At 40.4% G+C, this 25550-nt stretch overlaps 1 protein-coding gene across 1 annotated transcript; it reads left to right on the forward strand.

Moving 5' to 3' along the window:
• ubxn4 (UBX domain protein 4) lies at positions 1-24657 on the forward strand. Its single transcript, XM_014409953.4, has 13 exons — positions 1-202; positions 1178-1280; positions 2267-2295; positions 4692-4810; positions 5659-5806; positions 6145-6223; positions 6993-7047; positions 10948-11112; positions 13558-13685; positions 19545-19647; positions 21247-21378; positions 22864-23081; positions 23878-24657. The coding sequence occupies exons 1-13, from the start codon at positions 118-120 to the stop codon at positions 24014-24016; spliced, it is 1503 nt and encodes a 500-aa protein (XP_014265439.3). The 5' UTR covers positions 1-117; the 3' UTR covers positions 24017-24657.
• The last annotated feature ends 893 nt before the right edge of the window (positions 24658-25550 follow it).

Raw genomic sequence — 25550 nt, forward strand, 5'->3', positions numbered from 1 at the left:
CCAGCTGATGTGCGCTGTGAGCGGAAGTAGAAAGTGACAGGCTGACTGGGCTTTAGGTTTGGTAAGCCTAGCTGCTCATCCGTGTCTCCAAAGCAGAAACACAGAACTCAGCTTGCAATGATGCTTTGGTTTCAGGGTTCAATTCCCGATGCCATTAAATCGGCTAAACAACGGAGTTTGGTCTTTGTCGTTGTCATCACAGGTAACAGTGGAAAACATGCGAAAACTCTACATGGTGCTAGCCAGTTAGCGTTGGAAGCCATTGTAGCCATTAGCTAATTAGCATAGTCAGTGTGGTATGAAAGAAGTCGTCATATGTATTTGATGAATACCCATCGACAGCAAGAATACAGAAGTCTAGTAACGTATCTATGGTGTACACGGTGTGTCGGTGTAACGTCCTGTGCAACAGCACCTGCTGTCCTCACAGCTGAACCGGGCTGACGTAACGCTAGCGTTAGTTGTTTGCATTCCGCAGGCCAGTCCGAGGATTTCATAAATGACGGACCGTCCGTCCACTTCCAGAACAGTAGCCGAGTACACTCGTGTGGCCAGCCGCGGCGCCTTCGTCGTTACATCACAGTATGACAGGGCGCTCTGGAGCAAAAGGAGCTCCACATAGTCAGCATGGTTCACGATATGCCGCATATATCTCTGTGTTTTGTAATTAATCAGAAAGCGAAATGTAAAAAGAAACACATTTATGGAAAGGCCTACGATCATATGTATAATAAATAACGAATTATAAAGAACTAGACCCATGGCATGGTCTCCTTTAAACAGCTCTCTACAATAAGTCTCAGCATCACACTGGACCAGGTATAAACAGCCTGTGTTAGTAGTATACAACAGTTTATTGATTTTAATGTGACTTTTGATCTGAACAGATGTTGTCAAGCACAAAGCTGACACAAAGTGAAAAGCAGCTTCTGTTTTCTGTGGGGTAAAAAAAGGTTTTGTGTCTCCGTCCTGGCACAGTTGTGTTTCTGTAATACATCAGTGCATCACAGAAACACTGAGAACAGAAGAGAGAAAAGTGGATCCCAGATTACGCAGAGGGACGTTACTGTAAGAGTTGGAAAAGATGAGACTTGCACTCTTCTGCAGTTCCATCTGTGAAGCTGGACCCATAGTTTTGACCACATGTCTCATCAGTTTTCTGTCACTCTGTCCTTAGGAGAAGATGAACAGTCAGCACAGCTGATGTCCAGCTGGGAGGATGACAGGGTCTCAGAGGCAGCCCAGAAATGTTGCGTGGCCATCAAAGTGGAGGCCAAGAGGTAAAGAGTCATTTTAGTTGAAAGTAAACTGCTAAATGATGAACCAGGATTTAAAGTTACCTGTGTGGAATTAACTGTACATAAAATCAACAATAGATTGAGGTGTACTAGCAAAACTTGCTGTGGCGACTTTAAAATCATATGACAGGGTGCTTCATGGATGTTTGTAGATATGATCTGTTACACATCATTTTGTTTCAGCTTCTCAATATTGAATCAGTTGAACATGATCTAAGTCTGTGTGTACCCTGTCTCCTACTCACCGTGTCGGCCAATCTGAATGAAACTCTGCATAAACATTGTCATAGGTACGGCGATTATGAATATTGATTGACATCGCATGTCACAGCATGATTTATTGACATAAAAAAGTTATTGTATTTGGCGATTAGACCCCGATGATCCATCATAGCAGGATGAATCACAGCAGTGATGGGATTTGAGACAGGACGCCCTGGAGTCTAGACTCTGGTGGCGATGAAGATGAAGACTGAGGCTTGGATGGAGCTATGACTGAGGTGTCTGAGGTGGAGATGGGGAGGAGGTTGGTTGCATGGACGAGAGTCTTTTTAAACCAGAGGCTAATTGGCTCAAAGAAGGTGGACAGGAAGATGATTGGACTAGAGTAATGATGCAAGTATTGAGCTTGACAGTGTGAGAAAGTAGAAGAACAGAAAACCAGACCTTATTAAACTTATGCATAAACTTATTGTTTTTAAAAAGATGTGGTATAAAGTCTTCTGTTACCTGTTCGTAGCTTAACAGTCACCAAAAATTGTATGTGCTGTGGAATTTTGTGTGAGTCACCACTAAATGTCGAATGAAGAATTTAGAAAAGTATTGATCATTGTGGGTTTTTGCCTTTTGATGTAGATCTCGATCACTCTGTCAGTCTAACAAGCATTTGATGTAATACCTCTAAACAGATGTTAATGTACATGGAGTTAAACCATGAAATGTTTCAATTTTTTCTTCTTTCCCCACAGTGACACGTGTGCACAGTTCTCCCAGATTTGTATCCTTCTGTTGTGCGAGGTTTGAACTTATTAACTAAACTTATTACTGACTTGTCTTTGGGAACTGGGTGTCTTGCCGGAGCCTCACAGTAAGAAAGTTCTGACTTGATCTGATTTTAGAGCTTTCTGTGAGCACGTTTTGCTTGTGTGGCTTTTCTCCAGGCTGCTGTGGCTTATCCTCACAGTTCAACAAAGGAGTTTTTAGAATTGTTGCTCAAGACAACTTAAAAACTTTACACAGAAGTCTGCCTTCATAGAAGCAAAATCCAAGGAAATGAAGGCAGGCTTGAGATGCTTGCAAAGTACTGTAAATTGAGACAACAGATGCTGATGTTAGCCCATATTTCTTAGCTTGAAACTGAGGTCACAGTACATGTTGCCTCTGTTTAGATATTTTTCTTAACTTTTAACTCTTAGCATTGTTATATTTATACTATTATTTCTAAGTTCTCGTCTCTTTTTAATTTCTCAGCCTCTGCTGATGATAATGTTGGGCACCTAGTAAACTCTTTTAATGAACATTGCCTTGCCATTATGATCAGGTTGCTCCTTACAAATATATAAAGTAATTGCTTTAATTTTACCTAATAGGCTGAAGGCTTTGGCTGGTGTTTCTGTCTCAGCACTTGACTGATTTCCCCCCTGTTTATCTGGAAGGACGTTCTCCTTTAGGGCAGCTTCTCCTCCTACACTGCTTGTTTGACCTGCGGTGTCTCTCAGGGTTCCATCCTGGGTCTGTTGTTATTCTCCTTTTACATGCTTGCTTTAGCCGGTATCATTCAATCTTTCTCTGGTGTTTTGTTTTTTACCATTTTTAAGCCAATGACATTCGATTGTAAGTAGAGCAGGGCGATATGATCAAAAATATTTATCACGATATACATTTGAAAATTTGCGATAACGATATAACTGACGATATAACTGACGATATAATTGACACTAGACAAAATACTTTACAACTCCACAACTTTATTAGTGCAAAAAACCCCATTAATGTATTTTCACTTAAACAAGCAGCTGTTTTTTAAGTGCATTAAAGTTATATAAAAATTTAACAGTGCAAATGCAAATTACTTGCTGACAGTTTAACCAAAAGGCATTTCCAGTGGAAATTGGCCGACATATCCTCAGCATAACCATGTATAATATCCACAAAACTTAAAAAGAGCTTATACACACACAAGATGTTGAAGCACATTACGTATCACTCCGCGAGGCTCCTGCCTACGATAGCCTTAATGCTCCGACAATCCATCAAGCGGTGCGGGTTCGTAGCTTAGCAAAGTCGTACTGAAACATTTGAGAGATTTTCGAGCGCCGTGTACATAAACTCGTTTCGAGGTCAGTAAACACAACCAGAGTTCATACATAAGGCACACGGGATTATAAGAGGCTCTGTCGACTTTCAGAAAAATCAAAGGATTGATTTTAAGTGTGCCGTATTTTCCAAGCAACACGGTAATAACGACGGCCCGCTAGCATGCGCTACCAAAAATAGTGCTTTGTTGTGTATCTGAGGGACGAAAGCTAAACCAGTTCCACACCACTGAAGCTGCAGCATTTTTACAAACCAGTTCTGGTTCATCCGTTTCATTTAACGATCTGCTTTCGCTCTTCTCATTCTGCGTCGCCGCCATGTGCGTATGTAAATATAGGCACTGCGCATGCGCGTTTTACCCATATTTTATCGCGATATTTCATTTTCCTATCGTTGCCCAAAATTACACCGGTATTACCGTGAACGGTATGATATGGCCCAGCTCTAATTGTAAGTGTCTTTTAAGCCTCACCAGCTGGATTGGCTGTCCACCCTAGTTGACTGTTAATCCCGCATTAGTGACCGGCTCACCGATAATTCCCTCATTTTAAACTCCAACAAGACTGAAGCCGTGATTATAACTCCTCCTCAGATACACTCAAGAATCAGTCAGACAATTGAAGTGTTAATGACGTGTGTGATATGAACTGAGATGGTAAGGTTTAAAGCCTTCAAAGAAAATAATGAGAGTAATGATGAGAACCTGCTACCAAGATCCATCTGCTTGTAACTAATGACAGGAATAAGTAACGTCGGGCTTGAATGAATGAGCACATTTTTTTTGCAGTTCTTAATGTCAGTTATCGTATTGTCATTTTTAGAAGGAAATGCAGTAAAGATTGTGCACATTCATGCTACCCTCACAAAGTCTCGTAGGTCAGCAGGCGTACTCAAATGTTTGGTGTTGTTTTGGTGTATTGTGTTTATTGGCAACCCTTTCTGCTCTGTATGCCTGTGGACTAGAATCCACTAGAAACCCTTTTAATGTAAATGATGTGTGCTATTTAAAGACTCAGTCAGTTCACATCACTCATGTGAGTTGCTTGAAACTTGGGCCTTAACAAAACCACCCTTAAGATCCAGTGGTGTGCGTACCATCGAGCTTCTTCATTGGAGAGAACGGGATTCCTTTGGAGGTCATCGCTGGAAGTGTGTCTGCTGAAGAACTGATAAAGAGAATCAACAGAGTTGATCAGGTACTGATGCAATGTGTGAATTATGTACAGTTACTTTTACAGCTACGGGCAACCCTACTGTTAATTATTTTTTTGAAATAACTGTTCCTGGAGTCGTGATTCTATTTTGCAGCTCAGCAATGTGATGTTTGTGTGTGTCTGTGTGCACATGACAAATTCTTTTAAATGAAGATGGCAGCAGAAATCAACCATACTTTGTCAGTACTTGGTATCCCGTTGGTAGAGAGATTGTGCCAGAGACCCTTTAAAGACTCACACTCTGGCCTTTGTAATGAGGTGACAGGTCATTTTTGTTTGCACAGTCATGCTGCACACTGTATCAGTGCAACATTATATTGATGTTAGTTAAAAGTTGCTGCTTTTGCAGTGGAATTGAGGTTCTTTTATCTGCTCATGACGTTAAAGTTCCATATGTTGTGAGGTTGAGCACGTATGATTTTATAGCCCTTCCAGTAGTGAGTTTCATAATATACAGTGCTCATCAAATGTATTAGACCACCACCCAATGTTACACATGAATTATACTTCTGTGTCAGATCTACGTCGTAATTTACACCACAAGGAGAGCCCCACCAAACGCAGCAGCCTTGTACATAACCTGGTGTGTACCTCCTGAGAAATGTAACTACACGTAGCGTTGACAGATAGCACAACGACTTGGAAGGTTGTGCTGTAAGGATACCAGTTACTATGTAAGCTGGGACATGAATTTCCTGAAGAATGCCACAGCTGCTCTAAATTATCAGTATTGGTAATAACCAAATACATGTAATGTTTCTTGGTTAACACGAGATATTTAATTCAAATTATTTTTTTGTGTTATGATTTTTCTCCCTGCTTTCTGGTAGATGCACACTCAGGAGAGTGGAAGTGGGACAGTGTCATCAGAGGCAGATGATCCTGTAGCGACCAGCTCAGCCACAGAACCTGCCTCAGCTTCAGCAGTGCCTCTATCATCTACAGAAACCACAGAGCCTGTAGCAGAAGCAGCAGGAGGTGATTGAGCCTGCGCCACATACTTAAAAAAAAAAAAAAAAAAAACATGTCAGAAAAAAAAGTCCACCCTAGATTTGGGGATCATGTGTGATCGCTGTTCAGATAGCAATACCTGCTGTTAATGAAGCTATACAGCAAACAATCGTTGTTAACTGAAGATCTGAAACGGTCACTTGTTCAGACCACTAGCTGTGGAGATTTTGATCCATTTCCATTTTTTGATGGATCAGGAATTTAACGAGGTTGTGTGGATGTAGGGAAAAGATTATGCTCAGACTGTGTTCATGCTGACAAGGTCTTAACTCTGTGCTTTTCTTCTGCGTCCCTGTTCTACATAGTGTCTCCCTCAAGTCCAGAGAATGCATCTTTAGATCATCCGACTCAGGGTGAAGAAAACTTGGATGCTAAGGTGGAACGGTGGGTACACAAATGCATGTCAGGCTGAGTGTGATCTAAACAGAGGATGTTCTTTGTGTTAAATTGCAAAAAATGGCAACTTTTACAGCAGAATAACAATCAAGTCTGTTTCACTGCAGTATTAATAAAAATGTGAGAGTAGCTTTGTGAAGCTGTGCTTTGATCTTTGTTTGTAAGCTTAACGTCTGAGACGCTGCTTTTTTGACCCCTCAGCTATAGAAGGCTGATATTGCCAAAACCCTACTGGGCGGGTGGGCAACGTGGACAGTTTGAAAATACGATAACTCGAGAACAAGGCAACATGTGATTTTTTTTTTTTTTTAATTTATTTATTTTTTTTATTAAATTGATAGCAAAGGTGGAGCTACTAAAAATCTCTGATGAGTTTGCCTTCCAGTGACCTTAACCTCAAAGTCAGGTCGACTTTTCTGTAAATGTTCACATTTTCATCATAGATGGGTCTATTGGGAGGCCCAGGGGTAGCACTGGTGGCTGCCAGTATTCTCCAGGGTTCTAAGACACAAGCTTAGAACCCTGGAGAAATATTGGCAGCGTATTAAGGTGTGGCGTGATGGATGTCAACCAAACCTTCTGTGCCATAGCTCGATTAAAACATTACACGTAACCAGCAAAGAACAACAAAGACTCAGACTGCCAAGTTTAATCATAATTAATTTTGGCATTTCGGGACTGGGTTACGATTGACATGAGACTGGAAAGATAAAATACCAGCTCGATGTTTGATTGGATCATTTTCTTACTTTGTCAGATTGACCAAGAAGCTGGAGGAGAGACGAGAGCAAAGAAAGAAAGGAGAAGAAGAGGTAAGACATTTTGAACACTGAAAACTGTTTAACCAGAAAGAGCACAGTGTTTGTAGGCCCTGGTTTTTTGCAATGATGCTTACATAAAGTGAAAAGTGTAATATCAGAGAAACATAACAAATCCGATGCCTGGCCATAGCATAGCCCATTTATCTTTGTTTACGCTAAGGGAACAGTCAGACCACACTTGAAGGATTTTCACCATGTGATCCACTGGGGCATCTACAACAGCAATGTGTTGTTTCAACAGATATGAGTTAATTACCTTTGAGCTGAGGTCACACGAGGGCAAAGTGGGCTCTTCTGTGAAGGTGGCGTGGTGTTTTGATGCGCTCTGTTTATTCGTAAACTCTGCTTTGCATTCAACCAGAACTTCTTACACCAGAGATAAGCTGATGAACATAAGGGCTGCAACCCATTAAGACTTATTTCTATCATTCATCACCTCAACTGCCAACATTTGGACCGTTCTTATTCACAACGTGAGACACCGTAGGAGAGGAAAGCCAGACAGTGTGCTCGTGTGTCTCTTTCCTCTCCAGTGTGTCCTCACCAGTGTTGGTCAAGTTACTTGAAAAAAGTAATCAGTAACTAATTACTGATTACTTCCCCCAAAAAGTAATCCCATTACTTTACTGATTACTTATTTTCAAAAGTAATTAATTACTTAGTTACTTTTTTAAAACACGATTTACAACCTGAATAGGTGATAAAGTGATAGATCTTTCAGCCCAATTCTACTTTTTCTACATAATCCATCATACAAAATGTAATCCAATGGAAAAGTCCCTTTTTAAAACTTGTTTTATTAGTTTTAATCTTTTAACTTTATGCATCAAGCAAAAATTTAATTACATGCAACATTCTCTGACTGGAAGAAATTTGTTTAATATTTAAACCTATTTTCTGCACATTCCAGCACATAAAATAAATTTTTTTTTTGTGTGTTTACACTCACTAGATGCAAGTAAAACACAGCAGAAAATAAATAAAATCAAAGACTAGCGGTCCTTTTGCTCTATTTTCACCTGTAAAGCAGGAGTAGGGAAGGCGGAGGTTTACCCTGGTGCAGGTGTGCCGCAGCGGGCAGTGGAAGAATCCGCGAGTTTCTCTGTGAGTTTCCCATTACGTCGTAGCGCACTCGGTGCTTGCTTGGAAGTTTAGGGTTTTTTTCGCTGTAAAAAGAAGTTTTCTTCCCACGCGCAATGGACGCTAATGTTTTTGCCACGTTTTATGTAATCAAACTCAAAGTAAGATCAGTACTTCCACACTTTAAACGCTGCACGCTCATACTCTCTCCCGCACTCGATATATGATCCATTGTTGATCTGCACACAGCTGTTGTCACGAACCTCGCACTCACTTACGTCACTGTCATGAGACAGTCTCGCCAAAAAATCACGGTTTTAGTAGCGCAGTAACGCAGCGTTCCTACGGGAAAGTAACGGTAATCTTATTACCGTTTTTGCAATAGTAATCCCTTACTTTACTCGTTACTTGAAAAAAGTAATCGGATTACAGTAACGCGTTACTGCCCATCTCTGGTCCTCACAATAAAACAGATGAACTCCAGCGATTGAGAGGGAAAAACAGAGACCCCTCTTCATCGGCTGTTTTGTGGAAATGTAGCTGTGCGGATCAATATTGGGCTCTGCGATGCAGCTGGCAGGATTCCACTTCTTCAGAGCAGATTGGCACATCTGCAGCAAGACAAAAGCTGGAGGAATCTGTGTTTATATAGGCAGTGGTTGGTTTAACCATGTGACTGTTATTTAATAACATCGCTATCCTTACCTAGAAACTTGTTTCATCCACTGCAAACCTTTTTCCCCGTTTTGAGTATACTTCAATTATTTTGCTCAGCGTGATTATTCTTCCAAAGGCCAGCGTACAGGAGGCCCAGTGTGTGGAGTGAACAAACCCAGAATCCTCAGGTATTGTTCTTGGTGATTTTAACAAAGCAAACCTCAGACAGGAACTCCCCAAATACAGACAAGTTATTAAATGTCTGACCAGAGAAGACAACATTTTGTTACGTCATAGTAAACAATGCCTACAGCTGTATACCATCATGCACCAGGGTGAGTTATAATGATAAGTCCTGGTTCCCAGCTAAGGAGGCCAAAGCAAGAAAAGAGGAAGTGTTTCAGAGTTGAGACAGCGACTGTTTCAAGTCATCAAAGTAAAGGTTTAGCAAGGCAGTATGAGAGGCTAAACAGACAGAAGAAAATACAGTGGCCGTCAGCTTATGACTCTCCTTCTGTCTGGAAAGGGCTCGAGAAGTTAACCAATTACAAGCCTAATGCCACCCAGTCCACCAACAGATCACCAACAACCTGAACAGCTTTTTCTGTCACTGACAAACAGTGAAAGAGTGACCTGCCCACCCCCCGACTCCAATACAGGAAATGGATTACTTATTACTAGGGGCAAGAATCTGGCGATGTGATATATATCACAGTACAGGGGAGACGATACGATATATTGTGATACTAAAAACCAGACTATATTTGTGATTTTTAAGACTGAATTTAATTGTAGGAACTAACAGTAAACAGTCCAAACTGTTAAATGCTTAACATCTCAACCAAAATAAATTTCACTAGAGGAAACAAAAACACTTGCTCTTTAAGTTCAAAAGAAATGGAGAAATTAACATCTTTATCAAAGTCATTTCAAATAAATAAAAAAAGGCAGTCACTGTAGTGTTACGTTCCCCTAAAAGGGTCCAGGCGATGAGAGAAAGTAACAAAAAAAGGAGACAGAGAAGCAAAATGGTTAAATTAAAGAGTTTTATTAAAGGTTCTATTAATAACTCAACTAACAGAGACTGACAAGCCGCTATCACCATTTAAAGAAACAAAACAAAACTGAAGCGTTGGTCAGTAAACTGAAAAGTAAGTCAGAAAAGGGTTAGTAACTAAGCCAAGCCACCAAGCAGGACCAAACAACCAGCTGCAGCCACTCACATGGCACTCTGGCACCGGAGCTCACCTTTCTCTTGGCTGAAATACTTTTACTTGCTGATGGAAGGCAGCTGTACAAAAGAAAAAGGTGGCACCTAAGGCAGGAGAGCTGGTAGGACCACACAGGCAACTTCAGGAGGAGGCCCCGATAGGGCCGTAACAGTAGCAACACAAACACAACTACTTTCATCAAATATCAACTCTTTTGAATAACATGAAAAAATATGTGAACAAGGTAACATTGAGGTCTTTCTTATTAAGTACTTTGATTTTAAAATACTAACCCAAAAAAATGCTCTCAGCAACATCAAAACAAAGCACTTTTATGTTACTTTAAGATACACGAATATAAATCAAAAATGAAACTGCCTGAAAAATTAACCAAGTAAATACTGACAAACAATATGTGCTATTACAATAAAGTACAGCCCTGCAATGTCCATCAGTAGAACACTTTTTGTGCAACCTGAAAAAGGAAATTTACTCGTCTTCCAATGTAAATAAGTGCCTATGAGACGGATGAGACCAAAATATCAAACTCAAACCTGACATTTTACATGTTCTAACTGATGCTCACGAGCGTTTGGTACCACAGTGTGTTCAAACACTGCAGACAGAGGGGGCTGTAAGTGACCCGGAAAAGTTTGAACACCTGTAGGAATTAGTAACACAAGCTTTCAAAGCTCGATCAACCCCCATTGGTGCAGAACAGCTTTAAACTGTGTTTAATCCTTGTTTTTATAGACAGCGGCACTTTTCATATCATGGGTATTGTCAGTAGTGCTTTGTTTTCATTTGGTGACTAATTTGTTTTGTAGTGTTCCTCTTAAACATGTTGTTACAGCTCTGACCTGTTAGTAGTGTGTTGGATGATGTCTTTTTAGAATATGAGCCACTCCACGCTTAACCTACCTGTGTTTTGTCTCTGATTCAGAATGAAATCAGAAAGGAAATGGAGAGACGGAAAGTGGGGAAAGACATGCAGGACTTCAAGAGGAAACAAGAAGAGGAGAAAACCAAGCGACTCTTAGAGGAAAGGAATAGAGAGAAGGCAGAGGAGAAGGCTGCCAGGGAACGGGTCAAACAGCAAATTGCTATGGTAACCTTATCTGCTCTGTTTGGAAGGAATACCAAAAACAATCATGTCCCCCTCAGAGAAATCTGTCCTTTGTGTTTTACATCATCAGACCTTTAGATAGTTGTTAAGTTATATATTAACTTATGCTCTATTTAGCATGTGTTGAGCTACTGTTGCGAAATCAGTTTTACCCCGGTTCTTTTATTCGTCGAGGCATCCAGAGACGGCACCGGAACTCAGTAGTTATTTCACAAAACCTTTATTCATCTTTATTCATCTTCATTTAAGCATGCATCTTCTAGAAGGGAAGCCTTGCCAGGCCGGTGCCCCCCTGCAAAATCTTCACCCCTTTGTCTGTGAAACACAGTTTTGTAGGGGCGACCCTATCATAAAACCCCCACGGTGGGCTGTCTGTGTGTCTATGTGCACGAGCACATGAATGCCTACATGTGCGCGTTCCCGCATGTCTATGTGAGTGCTTGTGAGTGAGTGTGCGTGTGGATGTGTGTGCGTGACAGTTAAAACACTGTGGGTGTAGGTGACTCCCTAGAGGTCATAAAACCCATCTCCCTTCCAGACCACAGTTATCCAGTTACAAATGTTGAGACCCCCACCCAAACATTCTCTGGGGAATTTCCACTCAGCATTAACTCCTCTCTGTTTTACTTTCACAGTTCAACTGGGGAGGGTCTCCTATACTATACTCCTAAGTTCATGACACAGTCAGGCCTTTATTACATTGAGGGCAGTGTCAGTGTCTCTACAATAATTCTAGATTCTATGTTTACACATTTCTAAACTCTAAATCAGCTAAACATTTCTACACTACTTGCAGTATATATCTGTTTATCCCATTGTGGTCCCAGCTGTAATGGAGCGAGAGGTCAGTACACACTTGTACAGGCTGGAAGTCTGTGGAAGGGCTAACACAGAAAGTCCTGAAACACCCCTGCTGTGTCAGCTCTGTGACAGGAAAGAAAATGGATGGATGTGTTTTCATTTTGTTTTGGGTGAAACTTGAAAGAAAGGCATCAGAGCTCAAATGTGACATATTTAAAGTCTTTATACAGTATTTTCAACATGTTGACTACACACAAAGCACACTTGTAGGAATCCTAGTCTCTTCAGTTATAGCAGTTTGTGTCACTGCTGAAAAAAATGTATCAGTAAGTTGAGCGTGAAGACTTCGGTGGATGTAAGGCACATTTTAATGGATCGTTTACATGACCCCATTGTTCACCCCTACAGAATTTTTTTCAAATTCATTCAAAACTTTTTCAGCTGTCTTGTTTACAGACAGAATGACACAAGCGTAGATGCAACCAAAAACATAACCTGGTAGAGGTGATTAAGTGTAGTCATGTGTTAGATTACTGGATTACAGACATCTTAACAGATTTTCTAACGTCTGTTTGAATTCCCATGCTAAGGACAGTTGTAGAGTTTACTGTGAAAGACCAAAGGTTTTGACAGTAAATTTTATTTCAGTTGTTGTAAACATCTTATAATCTGATATTTGAAATTGGCCCCACTCACATCCTGGGTGTAAAGGCGTCTGGGAAAGGATCTAAAAACTGGATTATAGATGGCAGACAGTTGGTGTCGTAAGCCCCGCCCTCCGTTCAAAGATGGTCGTTCACAGTGGACATAGATGGCTTCTTTCACTCCTCTTTCCATCTTCTCTGTCCAAAATGTGAACACTGGCATCCTCGAAAGAGTGACCTTTGTCCTTTAGATGCAGATGGACCGCCAGGTCCATGACCCTCTTGGGACGCTCCCATAGGGCTTAAAATCTGGGACTCTCCACCAGTTGCTCTTAGAACCAAAGAAGCTTCTCGAATGTGAGGTGAATCGTCTTCAAGGAAACTTAAAGAAATTCCAGACGCTTTTCTTTCCAAGCTTCTTAGACTACGATGACCTGGATCACTGAGGACATTCACAGACATTCTGTTTTGCGTTCTTCACTTTCTACCCCTCAGCTGTAAAAACCTGGTGGGGTGTTGTTGTCACCCTGCTGAGTGAGCAATGTAGACACCCAAGTTTTTAGATGCAGTAAGTCGAGAATGATGCGATCTAGGAACTTCAAATGAATACAATAGGTACATCTACTAAAAATCTTGGACGAGTTTGAATTTTGACCTCAACGTCAGAGTAAGTTTTCCAAAGATCTTGTGAATTTGATAACTTGAGAACAAGGTTACATAGGATTTTGAAATTAATACCATAGGTGTGTGTACTAGGGGCTGAGGGGTAGGACTGGTGACTGCCTGTATTTTTGTACTATTGGTTTTATTTAATTGGTGGCTGTAACAGAGTGATTTCCCAGTTTGGAGAGAAAATAGCATTTTTATTTTATCCTGTTTTTTATTTATTGCAAAAAGTAATTGTTACTACAGTATTGCATTACTTTGGAATGTGTTGTGCCCAACTCTGGCTGTATCTGCTTCCTGTCTTTGTGTTTTGCAGGACCGAGCTGACAGAGCAGCGCGCTACACCAAAACACGAGAGGACGAAAAGGCTGCTAAGCTGGCGCTGCTGCAGGCCAGGCAGGCAGAAGAGGAGGCCAGGAAGGAGGCATTAGTTAGGGAGAGGAGGTGAGTGGACCATTTAAATTTAAGAAGTAATGTACAGCAATCACATGCATTATTGAGTCAACTGATAGGTGAAGCGAACAATCTCTTCACATTTAGAGTCCGACTGATTTTTAAGACTGATGTAGATATTTGGTCAGTTAAAATTTGATATGTGAGCCAATATTTTTCCTTTCAAACTAATAAAACCTAAATATCTCCTCAACATTTGTTGTGTAGTTACATATGAGTCCTTAATAAGATGACAATGGTATTTAAAAATACGTTTCTTTTATTGTCACAAGTTACTTGACTGACTGTGCTTGGATCAGCTGCTTTTTGCGATTGTGGCGTTCAAAACCAACATGGAAGTTGCAAAGTGCCCTCTGGTTGACAAACTATACAGTATAATATGGTTGAAGGGTGTTTATCCAGTCCTTTTTTTACTTTAATTTTCTCATACCAATATATTTTCAAATAGCCAATATTGGCCTTGAGCTCTAATCACAATCTGAATGAGCATCCACAAAACCCACACAGAACCCAAAAGATCCACTGCCAGTTTGAGAATTGCAGGTTAAGTAAGGGCACTGAGAGGAGATCCAGCATTATATGGTAAATTGACTTCTTATATAGCACTTTTTCTGCTCTACCTGAGCACTCAAATCGCCTTGTTCACCCATTCAAATAAGCACTTTTTTTCTATACTTTTCTGTGTAAGTGTTCTCTAACAGTCACACACATTCATAGTGGTTTATACTCTAATGGATGCATCAGAGAGCAACTTGGGATTAGGCATGCAGACTGGAGTACCAGCCTTCTGATTGGTGGATGACCTGCTCATCTTCCTGAGCGACAGCCACCCCACATTTACATTTGATTTCCTGTTTGTTTCAAACTGGACTTATGACAAAAGGGACCTGAGGCATCATCATCGATTTTGGTAAGTTTAATGTGTAATTTGTTATCTGTTCAGTAATGAGTCTCAGCTAGCTAGCGCACAGTCAGCTATCAGAGGAAAGCCAGGGTAGATAATGCATGCACAAAAATGAAGTTCCTTACCCCAACTAAGGAAATCACTCTGTTGTGCTTAAATGTTAATTAAATGTCAGTGCTGTTGTTTAGCTATTAGCTTTGCTGGTCATACTGTAGTCGACTGAAGGATGTGAAGATCTGCAGCAGGTATTGAAACTGTTGACATGAGAAACTGAGAAGTTATTAAGCTTGCCCCAGTCAGTAACCATTACTGTGCGTTTATTGTAAGTGATAGCAAGCGGAACTTGCTATTAAATGTAATTATGAATTTGCTACTAATGACAGGGAAAACACAGCATTAACCAAAGATAAATTACTGAGAAATCTGAACACTTTCCCACAGTATTTTGGGCTGAATTCACACACTGTTGGTGATATTAATTGAAATATGGATTAAATACTGAAAACACAGCTGATAACCATAAAATAAACAGGGTTTAACTAAAGCTGTCTATGTGTGGCTGAGCTGTTACAGCTCAGTTTGTAATTCACATTAAAACTAGTTAGAGCCTGGTAAACTCAATCTGTGACTACTGGCGTTACATCAAGGCCTTATCACATCTAAAACTATATACAAAATTAAACTTTAACAAAGCAAATTGACCTCTCCTTTCATTTCATAGAGCACTATCATAAAGCTCCTCATCCGTTTGCATTGATCATTTACATTACTTACCGCAGTGAGGCTATTTTCACCACAAGCTGTGCTTGTTTCGCACTTATAGGAGATTGATGCTGTCTCCGTTTTACAGGTGTTTCTGTCTCCCATTTATAATAACTTGAGATAGGCAAGCTGAGAAGCCAGCAGCTATTTTCTCATGGTTTACACATTGTGGATACATTTTTGGCCTTTGACAGTAAACTGATCAGAGACTTTTGCTGGTCTGAGATCATTTCTGTGGAAAGCTGTGTTCTGTGGAAGCACAGCAAGCATTACCGTGTAACCAAGTTCAGTAATTTGTCATTGTATTAGATCAGAGTATAAGAGATTGTGTCCTGGGGATCTCCTCCTAATTCTGGACCAGGGCATCACTGAGCTCCTGGACAGGGCATCACTGAGCTCCTGGACAGTCAGGTGCAACCTGGCAGTGTCAGCAAAGCATCATTTCCCAGAGCTCTTCAATTAGATTTAAATCAAGCGAGCTTGGTGGCCACTCAATGGCATCAATTCCTTAATTCTTCAGGAACTGCCTGTATACTCTCACCACACGAGGCACCAGGAGGAACCCAGGACCCACTGTAGCAGTGCAGGGGTCTGACGATGGGTCTAAGAATTTCATTCTGGTACCTAATGGCAGTCAGGGTGCCATTGTGTAGGCTGCATGATTTAGGATGTTAGTGAGGCACTTTGAACTCTTCTTAGCAGAGTTCGAACCACATATGAGGAGGTAGAGAAATCATTTCAGAGAGCCAAGTGAGCTGGAGTATTGTTCAGCTGTGTGTCTGAGGTAAAACTGTATTTATTTTATTATTTTTATATCATTGCATATTCAGTACAATTGCGCAATTTGAGCCATGAGTGCAATTGTTGCCAAATGCAGTGATCTGATTGTCGGATCCGTTTATTCGGATCCCAAAATATTTTTACCCTTGAAATATTCACATGAATTTTACACATCCGGTGTGAAAGGGTCTTTACTCTGCTCAAAAAAAGTTAATCGGTACAGTGCTTAATCAGTCTTTTAAAAGGACAAAATTTTGAGAAATTTTTCAGCACCACATTTTAATATTTTTATTACAAAAATGTAGATACATACTGAACACATCAAATATATGAAGCAAGATATATGGAATTATGTATTAAAGAAGAAATTGATTTAAAAAAAAAAAGTCTGATATTTTAGATTCCTGAAAGTAACCACCCTTTACTTTCCAAAAGTTGATTCTGTTCATCTGGACGTTTTCAGTGGGAGAAACGTTTCGTCACTCATCCAAGTGACTTCTTCAGTCTCAGATGACTGCAGGTTTCCAACTTTATAAACAGAACATTACCACAATGACTGAAACTAGCACCACTTAATGAACAACGGGCTGTGAGGTCAGTTCCTTCATCATAAATATGCAAATTGTCATGACCATTGATTAACAACTACTGATCACAGACCACTGATCAATGGCCATGAGTACCATTCACAGAGAGTTGGGGAATGGCTGCAATCACAGCATTGTAAGATGGTTAAAGATGTACCCTTAGGCCCCCTAATTGATTCAGAGAGGGTATTTCCCTTTTCACGTAAATGGCTCCTTGACTCCCCGCACAAACCAGTATTCTCTCCTGTCCAGGATGTGTACTTCCTCATCGTTGAAAGAGTGTCCACTGGCCTGAGCTGAGACTGAAGAAGTGACTTGGATGAGTGACCAAACATTTCTCCCCCTGAAAACACTACGTCCCGAAGAACAGAATCAACCTTTTGTGACCAAGCTGTGTAAGGGCTATTTGACAAAAAAGAAGAGTGATGGAGTGCTGTGCCATACAGCCTGGCCTCCACAGTGACGTAAACCCAATCGAGATGGCTTTTTGATGAGGCGGACTGCACAGTGTAGGCAAGAAGGCCAACAAGTGCTTAGCATCGAGCAGGGATAGCTCAGTAGGTAGAGTGGTCGCCCCATGATTGGAAGGTCGTGGGTTCTAATGCACTGAATGCAAGGCTACCCTGAGGCATCCTTGTGCAAGGTTTTGTCTCTACACATTGCTCCCCCTGGCGCTGGACTGGTAGCTGCCCACTGCTTTGCTGAGTGAATGGGTTAATGTAGAGGAGGGGTTTGAAATTAAAAATCTCTGGGAACTCCTTCAAGACTGTTGGAAAACCATTTCAGGTAACTACTTTATAAAGCTCATTGAGAGAATGCCAAGAGTGTGCAAAGCAGAGGGTGGCTGTTTGAAGAGTCTAAAATATAAAACGTTTTGAGGTATTTCTTACTTTTTTTGTTTACTACTGTGTCCATTCATAGTTTTAATGTCTTCAGTGAGAATCTACAATGTAAATAGTCACGAAAATAAAGAAAAATGGATAAATGAGAAAGTATGTCCAAACTTCTGACTGGTAGTGCATGTTGTCAACTTCTAGGGCAGCAGATTAATATAATTGTGTTAATACCTCTGTATGTTTTGCTCTGTTTTTTTTTTTTTTTTTTAATGTTGACAATGCTTGACTGGCCTGATCTTTGCTCAAAATAGGTAAAATAGTCTGCATTAGTAAAAATCTAAGAGCTGAGAAAATCAGGACCTGTTTCAGGACAGGGATGGACTTTATTTCAGCTTTGAGGGACAAACTGAACAGTTAACTATTTGTGATCATTGTTTTCTCTTTGTGATTTCAGGAGCTGCCCTCCGATTCAGAGCCCAGCAGCACACAGAGACGACATGGGCAAATCATTCTACGTGTCTAGTTCTTATACTGAACACACTTGTTTTTATATTGTAAATAAATCTAATTACCAAATACATCAAATGTATGTAATGTATGTATATATTAAAATTAAGTGATACCTTAAATATAAGTCATGACAAAAGCACGTTATGAGCTGTCAGTAGAAACTGTAGTTTCACCAACAAAATAAAAGAGAAAAAATTCAATAGGGATTAAATATGTTAATATCATCATTATATATCCACACGTACTCTGCTTCTCCTACTTTTGTATTTTAGGAGTATAAACTGTGATTTGGTGTTTAACAAAAAAAAATCCACTGTTACAAGCCGAAAAGTTGCTAATCTAAATGGGCTTGTGTCTGATACAAGTATGTTTTGAGAAAAATTAAAGCTGCAGAATAGCTGACACATAAATGTTAAAATAATGATGAAAGCTCTTTTCTTATAGCCTTCTGTAGGAAATTAGTTGAAAAGGAAATTTTCCACTAATAAGTGTGATGGCTGAAACCCAGTGGTGTTTCCCACTTGAGTTGTCATTCTTTTAATATTTTATCTAATTCTTTTCTGTTGATGCCGCTTTCTCCTGTAAAATGCACCGTGAAACAGCACAAATGTCATGCAGTAGTGTGCAGTGAAACAAAATCTAAAATATCCACTGATTCTTTAGATGACTTGGTTTGGAAATCTTTGACTTGGCTAAGTTTGGCCACAATGAAAGCGAGGATGATCACCCTCTTCATGTAAAACAGAGTTTGGTGCTCATGACATTTGTATCCTGTTGGGACTAAATGATGTGAATTTGAAACTGTAAACATTACCTGATTGTGTTAGGAATAATTGCTGCTTTTTAATCACTGTGAGGGAGGGAGAGTGTACTTTATGTGTCTGAAAATGTGAAGAGTAGTTAGATAACAACTCACGCATTTCAGTTTGTGTAAATGTGAAGGTCTCGCCTCGTCACACCACCGCCACCGCTGAAAGCCTTCTATAAGTGATGTCACCAATGGATGGATGTTGCACGTATTACACAACAAAAGTGAATGAGACATGAGGCAATTACAGAAGATTTAAAAAAAATGTTAAGACTGAATCCAAAAAACTAATGTGAAAGTGGAGAAATTATGTGTTTTTGTTTTTAGTGCAACTATAAATTAGTATGAAAATGTATCAAGTTGAGTTTACTTTAGGTAACCACGTGGAGTTTCCACAGCTTGCATTATTTCAATAGATAAACTACTATTATAGCAATTTGCTAACTTGAATTGTTAAAAGTCAATATAATGCATATCGAAAACATGACTAATTCATACGTGTACAATACAAAGTTCCCAGGCTCTGGCCCTAAAAAGTGGTTTCCCCTTCAGCAGGACTAACCTTTGCTTGACTGTAGCTTCCAGCAGTTCTGTGAACAGTCTGATGTGCATGTGTATATGCATATGCTGCTCAAATTTTATCCTCTCCTCGCTCTTCTTCAGTACCATAGCAAGGATCCAGTTCCGCCTCCCAGACGGCTCCTCCTTCACCAACCAGTTCCCCTCACAGAGTAGACTGCAGGAGGCTCGAAACTTCGCTGCTCAGGTCTGTCTTGATTCTTGAATTTCACATCCTCTCTGCTCTTGTTGAGCAGTCCAGATATCCTAATATATAGATATTGGGATCAGGTTATCTTTGTCACAATCGGCTCAAAGGATATGACAACTGGGAGACCACACACAGGCTTTTAAAGGCTGTAAGATATATTAATGAAATAAAGTAAAGAAACTCAAACACAGTTTAATTGTTACAAAGGCCATAACAGAACATAACCAAGGGAGCATAATGAGCCACAGACGGGGAGAGACAGAGGTTCAGTCAAAGTGGCTTTATAATGCACCATGACTGGATTTCTCTGGTGTGCTGCATCTGTAATTGGGTCAGCTCCTGAGACTTAAAACATGCGGTTGAACTACTAAAAGCAGAAGACAAATCAATAGGTCTGGCAGGACACCTCTCTCTTTCCAAGTGTTTAAGGAGCAAGTTAAGATATGTAGCATCTTCCACTCCTCTGTGGGGCTTGTAAGCAAACCGTAGAGGATCCAACATAAAGTCTCTTGCCTGGATGACTGTGGGACAATTACAGCATCCTCCCAGACACTAAGGAGATGTTGTCATTTTAAGGACTGATTAAAGATGTTGTGAAACACTGGACTCGGCTCCTTCGCACACTGTTTAAGGAGCTGTCCACTTATATTGTCTGGTCCACGGCACTTTTTACCTGAATGTGAAGAAATTTCTCACAACTGTTATAAAAGCAGTTTAGAGCATTGACAAATTCTGTGTGAATTAATACCCTCTAAAATATCCTGAGCACTGGTCTTTGCATCCTGGATTCCTACAGTGTTTTTTTTTTCTTTTCTTTTGCAATACCAAGCCAAGTCCAGGTTATTGCAGACGTTTTATTTTTGAAGAGGAAAAAAAAAGTCTTTGTTCACAGCCAGCTGGATTTCTCCTCCTCAAATTTCTGCGGATCGATGAAAGGCTTGTCGGCTTGTTTAGCCTTTAGGATTTCTCCTTTCAGCTCTTTGGTAGCTGTCTGCAGCTCTGATGCCTCATTCTTTAAATTGTGGACAAAACTGCCCAGATTGCTTGAAGACATCCCATTCAGTGCATTGGAAACAGCCCCACAGGCAGAGCACTGCTTCCTCATTCCAGTTCTTAATGTACATGATTTGGACTTTTTCCCTCCTGACAAAAGTTTTATAGCTAGGCAGATGTACACAGTTATGATGTGTCGATCCCAGAGGTGGGAATCTGAGGGATTTAAGAAAGACATGCTGATAAAGGTTAATGTTTTTGGGTGTTTTTTAAGACATACATGATTATAATCATCCAAAATAAAAATTCGGGGCACCAGGGATAGTGTTTGCACAGTGTTAACAACTAGAGACAGAGGCAGGCCTTCTGGTGAATGTACACTGTGGTACTAAATGTATCGTTTTCAGCTGTAGTGTGTAATGTATGTGTGGTTGCGCTGCATTTTTGCTAATTCAAGCATCAGGATGATTTTCTGCTTGCTGATTTTTGTAGCCTGTGTGTTAAACAAAGCTCTTCATTATTCAGAGTATGTTAAAGCATGTCACCCAGCACTGTATCACTTCATGCTAAGTCACTGTAAAATGTTTGTCCTGGTGTCCTCAGGAAGTTGGCAACCGCTATGGAAACTTTTCCCTCGCAACCATGTTCCCTCGGCGCGAGTTCACCAGTGAAGACCTAAACAAGACTCTGCTAGAACTGGACCTGGCTCCAAGTGCTTCTGTTGTTCTTTTGCCAGTGAGTAGTCTACTTTTTAGTAGTTAGTTACTAAGTTACTCAGAGAGTTTCATATTCAGCCCAGGCCTTGGCCTTAACAGGTTTCCTTGGCAACAATTGAAGTTTCACCTCAGCGGGTTTAGCAGAACGTGGAAATCCCTGCGAAACCTAAAAAAAAAAAGTTTCTTTCTACAAACCTTGACTAAATTAAAAACTGCAGATTTCTTTTATGGTTGGCAATATGTCTGTGAAGGTTTATGGTTTATGGTTGGCAAACATTTACAATACTCAAATGTCTTGAGTCACTTGTCATTGTTTTTCTGAAGGAATGTATTACCTTGTAACTTTTTACCCCTCAGCCATAAAAGGCTTGTATTGTCATCCTGGACGGACACAAACTTGGACGTCCAAGTTTGTGAATGTGATAACTAAGAACAAAGTGATTTAGTAGTTTCGAATTGATACTATAGGTGAAAAATCTCAGATAAGTTTAAATCTCAGGCCAAGGTTAGAGCTCAAATTTTCTGAAAGTCTTGTAAATGTCATAACTTGAGAACAATGGGACCATTGGCAGTATTTTTAAAGTGGTCTTGAACAGTAGTTCTCCAGGCTTAAGAAATTACTTTCAAGTCAAGTCATCTTTATTTATATAGCACATTTAAAAGACATCAAGTGTCGGCCAAAGTGCTGAACAGAGGGATAATATAATAAAATAATTAAAATAGAAAGAAAACATTTTAAAAAAATAATTGTAAGACATGTAAGAGTATATAGCATATAATGTACATGCATATATGCACATACATATACAAAACTGTACACATTCACACACAAGCACACATATGTGAACATAATGTATATACACATACAACACCATCCAATAAGATAAGAGACCAAATAGACAGAATCAAAAAGATATCAAAGTCCCGTTTTTTTCAGGGTTTGCTGTGGTGGTATTTTTATGTTAAGTATTCTATTATACGGGGGGCTTTCCAGTACAGTGAGTGGATCTGGGCAGGTAAGCTGACCCTGAACCACTCTCGCCTCAAGGCACTTTATGTTGCAAGGTAGACCCTAAATAATACGCACAGAGAAAAAGCAAACAATCATGACCCCCTATGAGCAAGCACTTTGGCATCAGTGGGAAGGAAAAACTCGCTTCTAACAGAAAATAACCTCCAGCAGAACCAGGCTCAGGGAGGGGCGGGGCCATCTGCTGTGACGGTTGGGATGAGAGAAGAAAGACAGGATAAAGACATGCTGGTGAAGAGAAACGCAGATTAACATGTAGAGGGAGCCATGAAATTCTCTGAAATTTTCTTTGACTTATGCACAAACTCAGTTTAACATAGAAAAGTGTGGACACACACACACACACACACACACACACACACACACACACACACACACACACACACACACACACACACACACGTGTGCATGTTTGAAAAGGTGAATCCTTTTTAAATGCGCCTCCTGTGACAGTGTATGAACTCTTCTTCTCAGCAATCAGGCAGGCCTGCAAACACAGTGGTCCAGTCCTCTGGTGGTGGCATTTGGGCAGTTCTGGGTACACTCCTCTACCCTCTGCTGGCTGTATGGAGATTTCTCAGTTCCTTTGTGTTTGCAACACCACCCCCCTCTGCAGCATCTGTCCAGCCCAGGGGTCCCGCTCAACAGTCCAGCTCTTACAACAGCTCATCAGCCTCAAACAAGGCAAAGAGGTGAGGGCCATTTTGCAGTCTCCACACATGTAGAAGCACACATCATTAATGCGCATATAATGCGACTTTAATGAGGTTCTTCTTAGGGCTAACATTGAATCCCTGATTTTCTGTATTTTTTTCTTGCAGAAATTCACATTAAAGGCCTTGACACCTGTGTGTAACATTTGTGCAGATATTTCCTATTTTTAAAAAATTTTTTTGTACTTAATTGTTCTTAACGCAGTCTTTCATATCCAGCGCTTAGTGTCATTAGACATATTTGCAGCATTTCTTTTTTTGACCCAAGCTTTTTTCCACAGTATTTCTGATCTGACCAATCAGACCACTGTATTTGACAACAAGTGTGCAGGTAGCACAAAACATGCGCTGCTACTGAATATACAAATAGTTTTAAGTCAGACACACAGTTACATGCTGCTCCGGGTCACTCAGCTTCGTGAAATTACTTCTCTGCCTCCTCAGATGTGCACTGAAATATGTACAAAAGCTTCCATGATGTTCCTGCTGAAGCCTCCTGTTGGGAATCGGATGACCCAGAATCTCAGTTTTTTCTTTTCTTGTCTAAAAACATCAAGACCAACTCATTATCGCTTGATGTCGACTTCCTTTTTCTTTCTTCATTTTCAAGTTTGGATCGGGAAAATTGTAAATGTTGTTGCATTTTCACGACGTGTGATGGCCTTAATATAATGACATTTTTAGACATCAGATGTATTGTTTCTTTTTCTTGATTTGGAGAGTTTATGTTCTGAATGTGGTAACTGGCTTACTGTCCTGTTATTTTCCATTTCAGGGGAAATCTCTCCAAACACACGTTGGAGAACCGTCCCAAGGAATTCAAGAAAGATGGTAAAGTCTGTAGGCTCAGGACTCAGGAGGACAGTGAGGATGACAACAACACTTGGAATGGAAACTCCACCCAGCAGATGTAGTACATTCAGTAACAGCAGCTTCTCCTTCCTCTCACTCTGTTGCTGTGAATTAGTTCAGTCTGACCAGTTCCAGATTTCTGCTGCACGTAGACCTGATCTATTTTTCGTTTTCTCTTACTGTGTTCCAGCCCTATGCTCTGCACCATGGGTAGCTCGGTTATAATAATCCACAGAGCCTCCTTTGGGCTTAATCTCAGTGCTTTGTGTTAATTTTGACATGATTCTGACACTTAATTAGGCTCCGATTTTAGCAGGTTGAAACCCCTGCGACCATAAAAGACTACACCAGCACCACCTCTTTCACTTACAGCTCCTATGTGATTACTGTTAAGTACATGAGACTGTTAAACCAAACTGACTTTGTGGAGAAAATGACAGAAAAGAGTTGACCTACAGGTCTTGTAATCTGAGTCCAGCTTTATGTTTTGGAGTCACTGCGTTTTGAAAAGCGCGCACTGGTATGTCTGCTGCTGCAGTCAGAGTTCTACCAAGTGAGACGCAGCACACCTTCACAGGACTGTTGGGATTAGTTGGCAGTGGGTGACTGTTGTAGTTCTTCTAATTCAACATTAAAAATCAAAGCAGCTTGGTTTTGTTTTGTTTTGGGTTTTTTTTTTTTTAATAAAATCACTTAAACTGTGTCTGACTGCTTTAGTGATGTCATCTGAATTCAGACAAACTGGTTCAACAGACTCACTGTACTGTGGTTGCTTTTAAAACTGGAAGCGACCTGGTGACCAGAGACCACAGAATGAATATTTGCCTGTACGTAGTTTAGCATTTGTCGGCAATTTACCCAATTTAAGTGGATAAATTTTGGGACCCTTGCAAACTTAACTTTGCAGGAGCTGCAGTCTTTGAAGCTGACTTCTTGTGCCCCTCTTTGTTTAAAATTCAGTCATTTTCAAGTTTCACTCTTCCATTCACATTAAAATATGAAGAAGGGCATGAGAGAGTTAAAAAGTCAGCTTAATATGTATATAAAAACATATCAGAGAGGGGAAACAAATTGGCCCAGCCACTGCTACAGATATGCGGACGACACCTGGGTCAAAATCAAAACTCAAGAAGTATCCTTCACTGCAAACATCAACGCTGTGGATAAAAACAAAGTTCACCAGGGAAGACATAAAGAATAACTGTTTGCCAATCCTGGACTGTGCCGTGCACATTGAAGGGAATGGAAACCTCAACATTAAAGTTTACTAGAAGCCCACACATACGGACTAGTACCTCCTCTTTTACTCCCACCACCCTCTGGAACACAAACGTGGAGTAATCCGGACCCTACAACACCAGGCAAAAATATTCCCTCTAAGCCTGAAGGGGAAAAGAGGTAACGCACACCTGTAAAGAAAGCGCTTAAAACGTGGTTATCTTAACTGGGCTTTTATCAAGTCAGCAAAGATGCACAGAAAAGAAGATCAGACACCAACTAAGGATAAGAAGAACAATTGGAACAAAATTGTCATCCCCTATGTAGCAGGTTTATCAGAGAAACTCAGGAGTTTTCTCCAAGCACGACATCCCAGCT

The sequence above is a fragment of the Maylandia zebra genome, linkage group LG16 (genome assembly GCF_041146795.1).
Source record: "Maylandia zebra isolate NMK-2024a linkage group LG16, Mzebra_GT3a, whole genome shotgun sequence".
Lineage (NCBI taxonomy): Eukaryota > Metazoa > Chordata > Actinopteri > Cichliformes > Cichlidae > Maylandia > Maylandia zebra.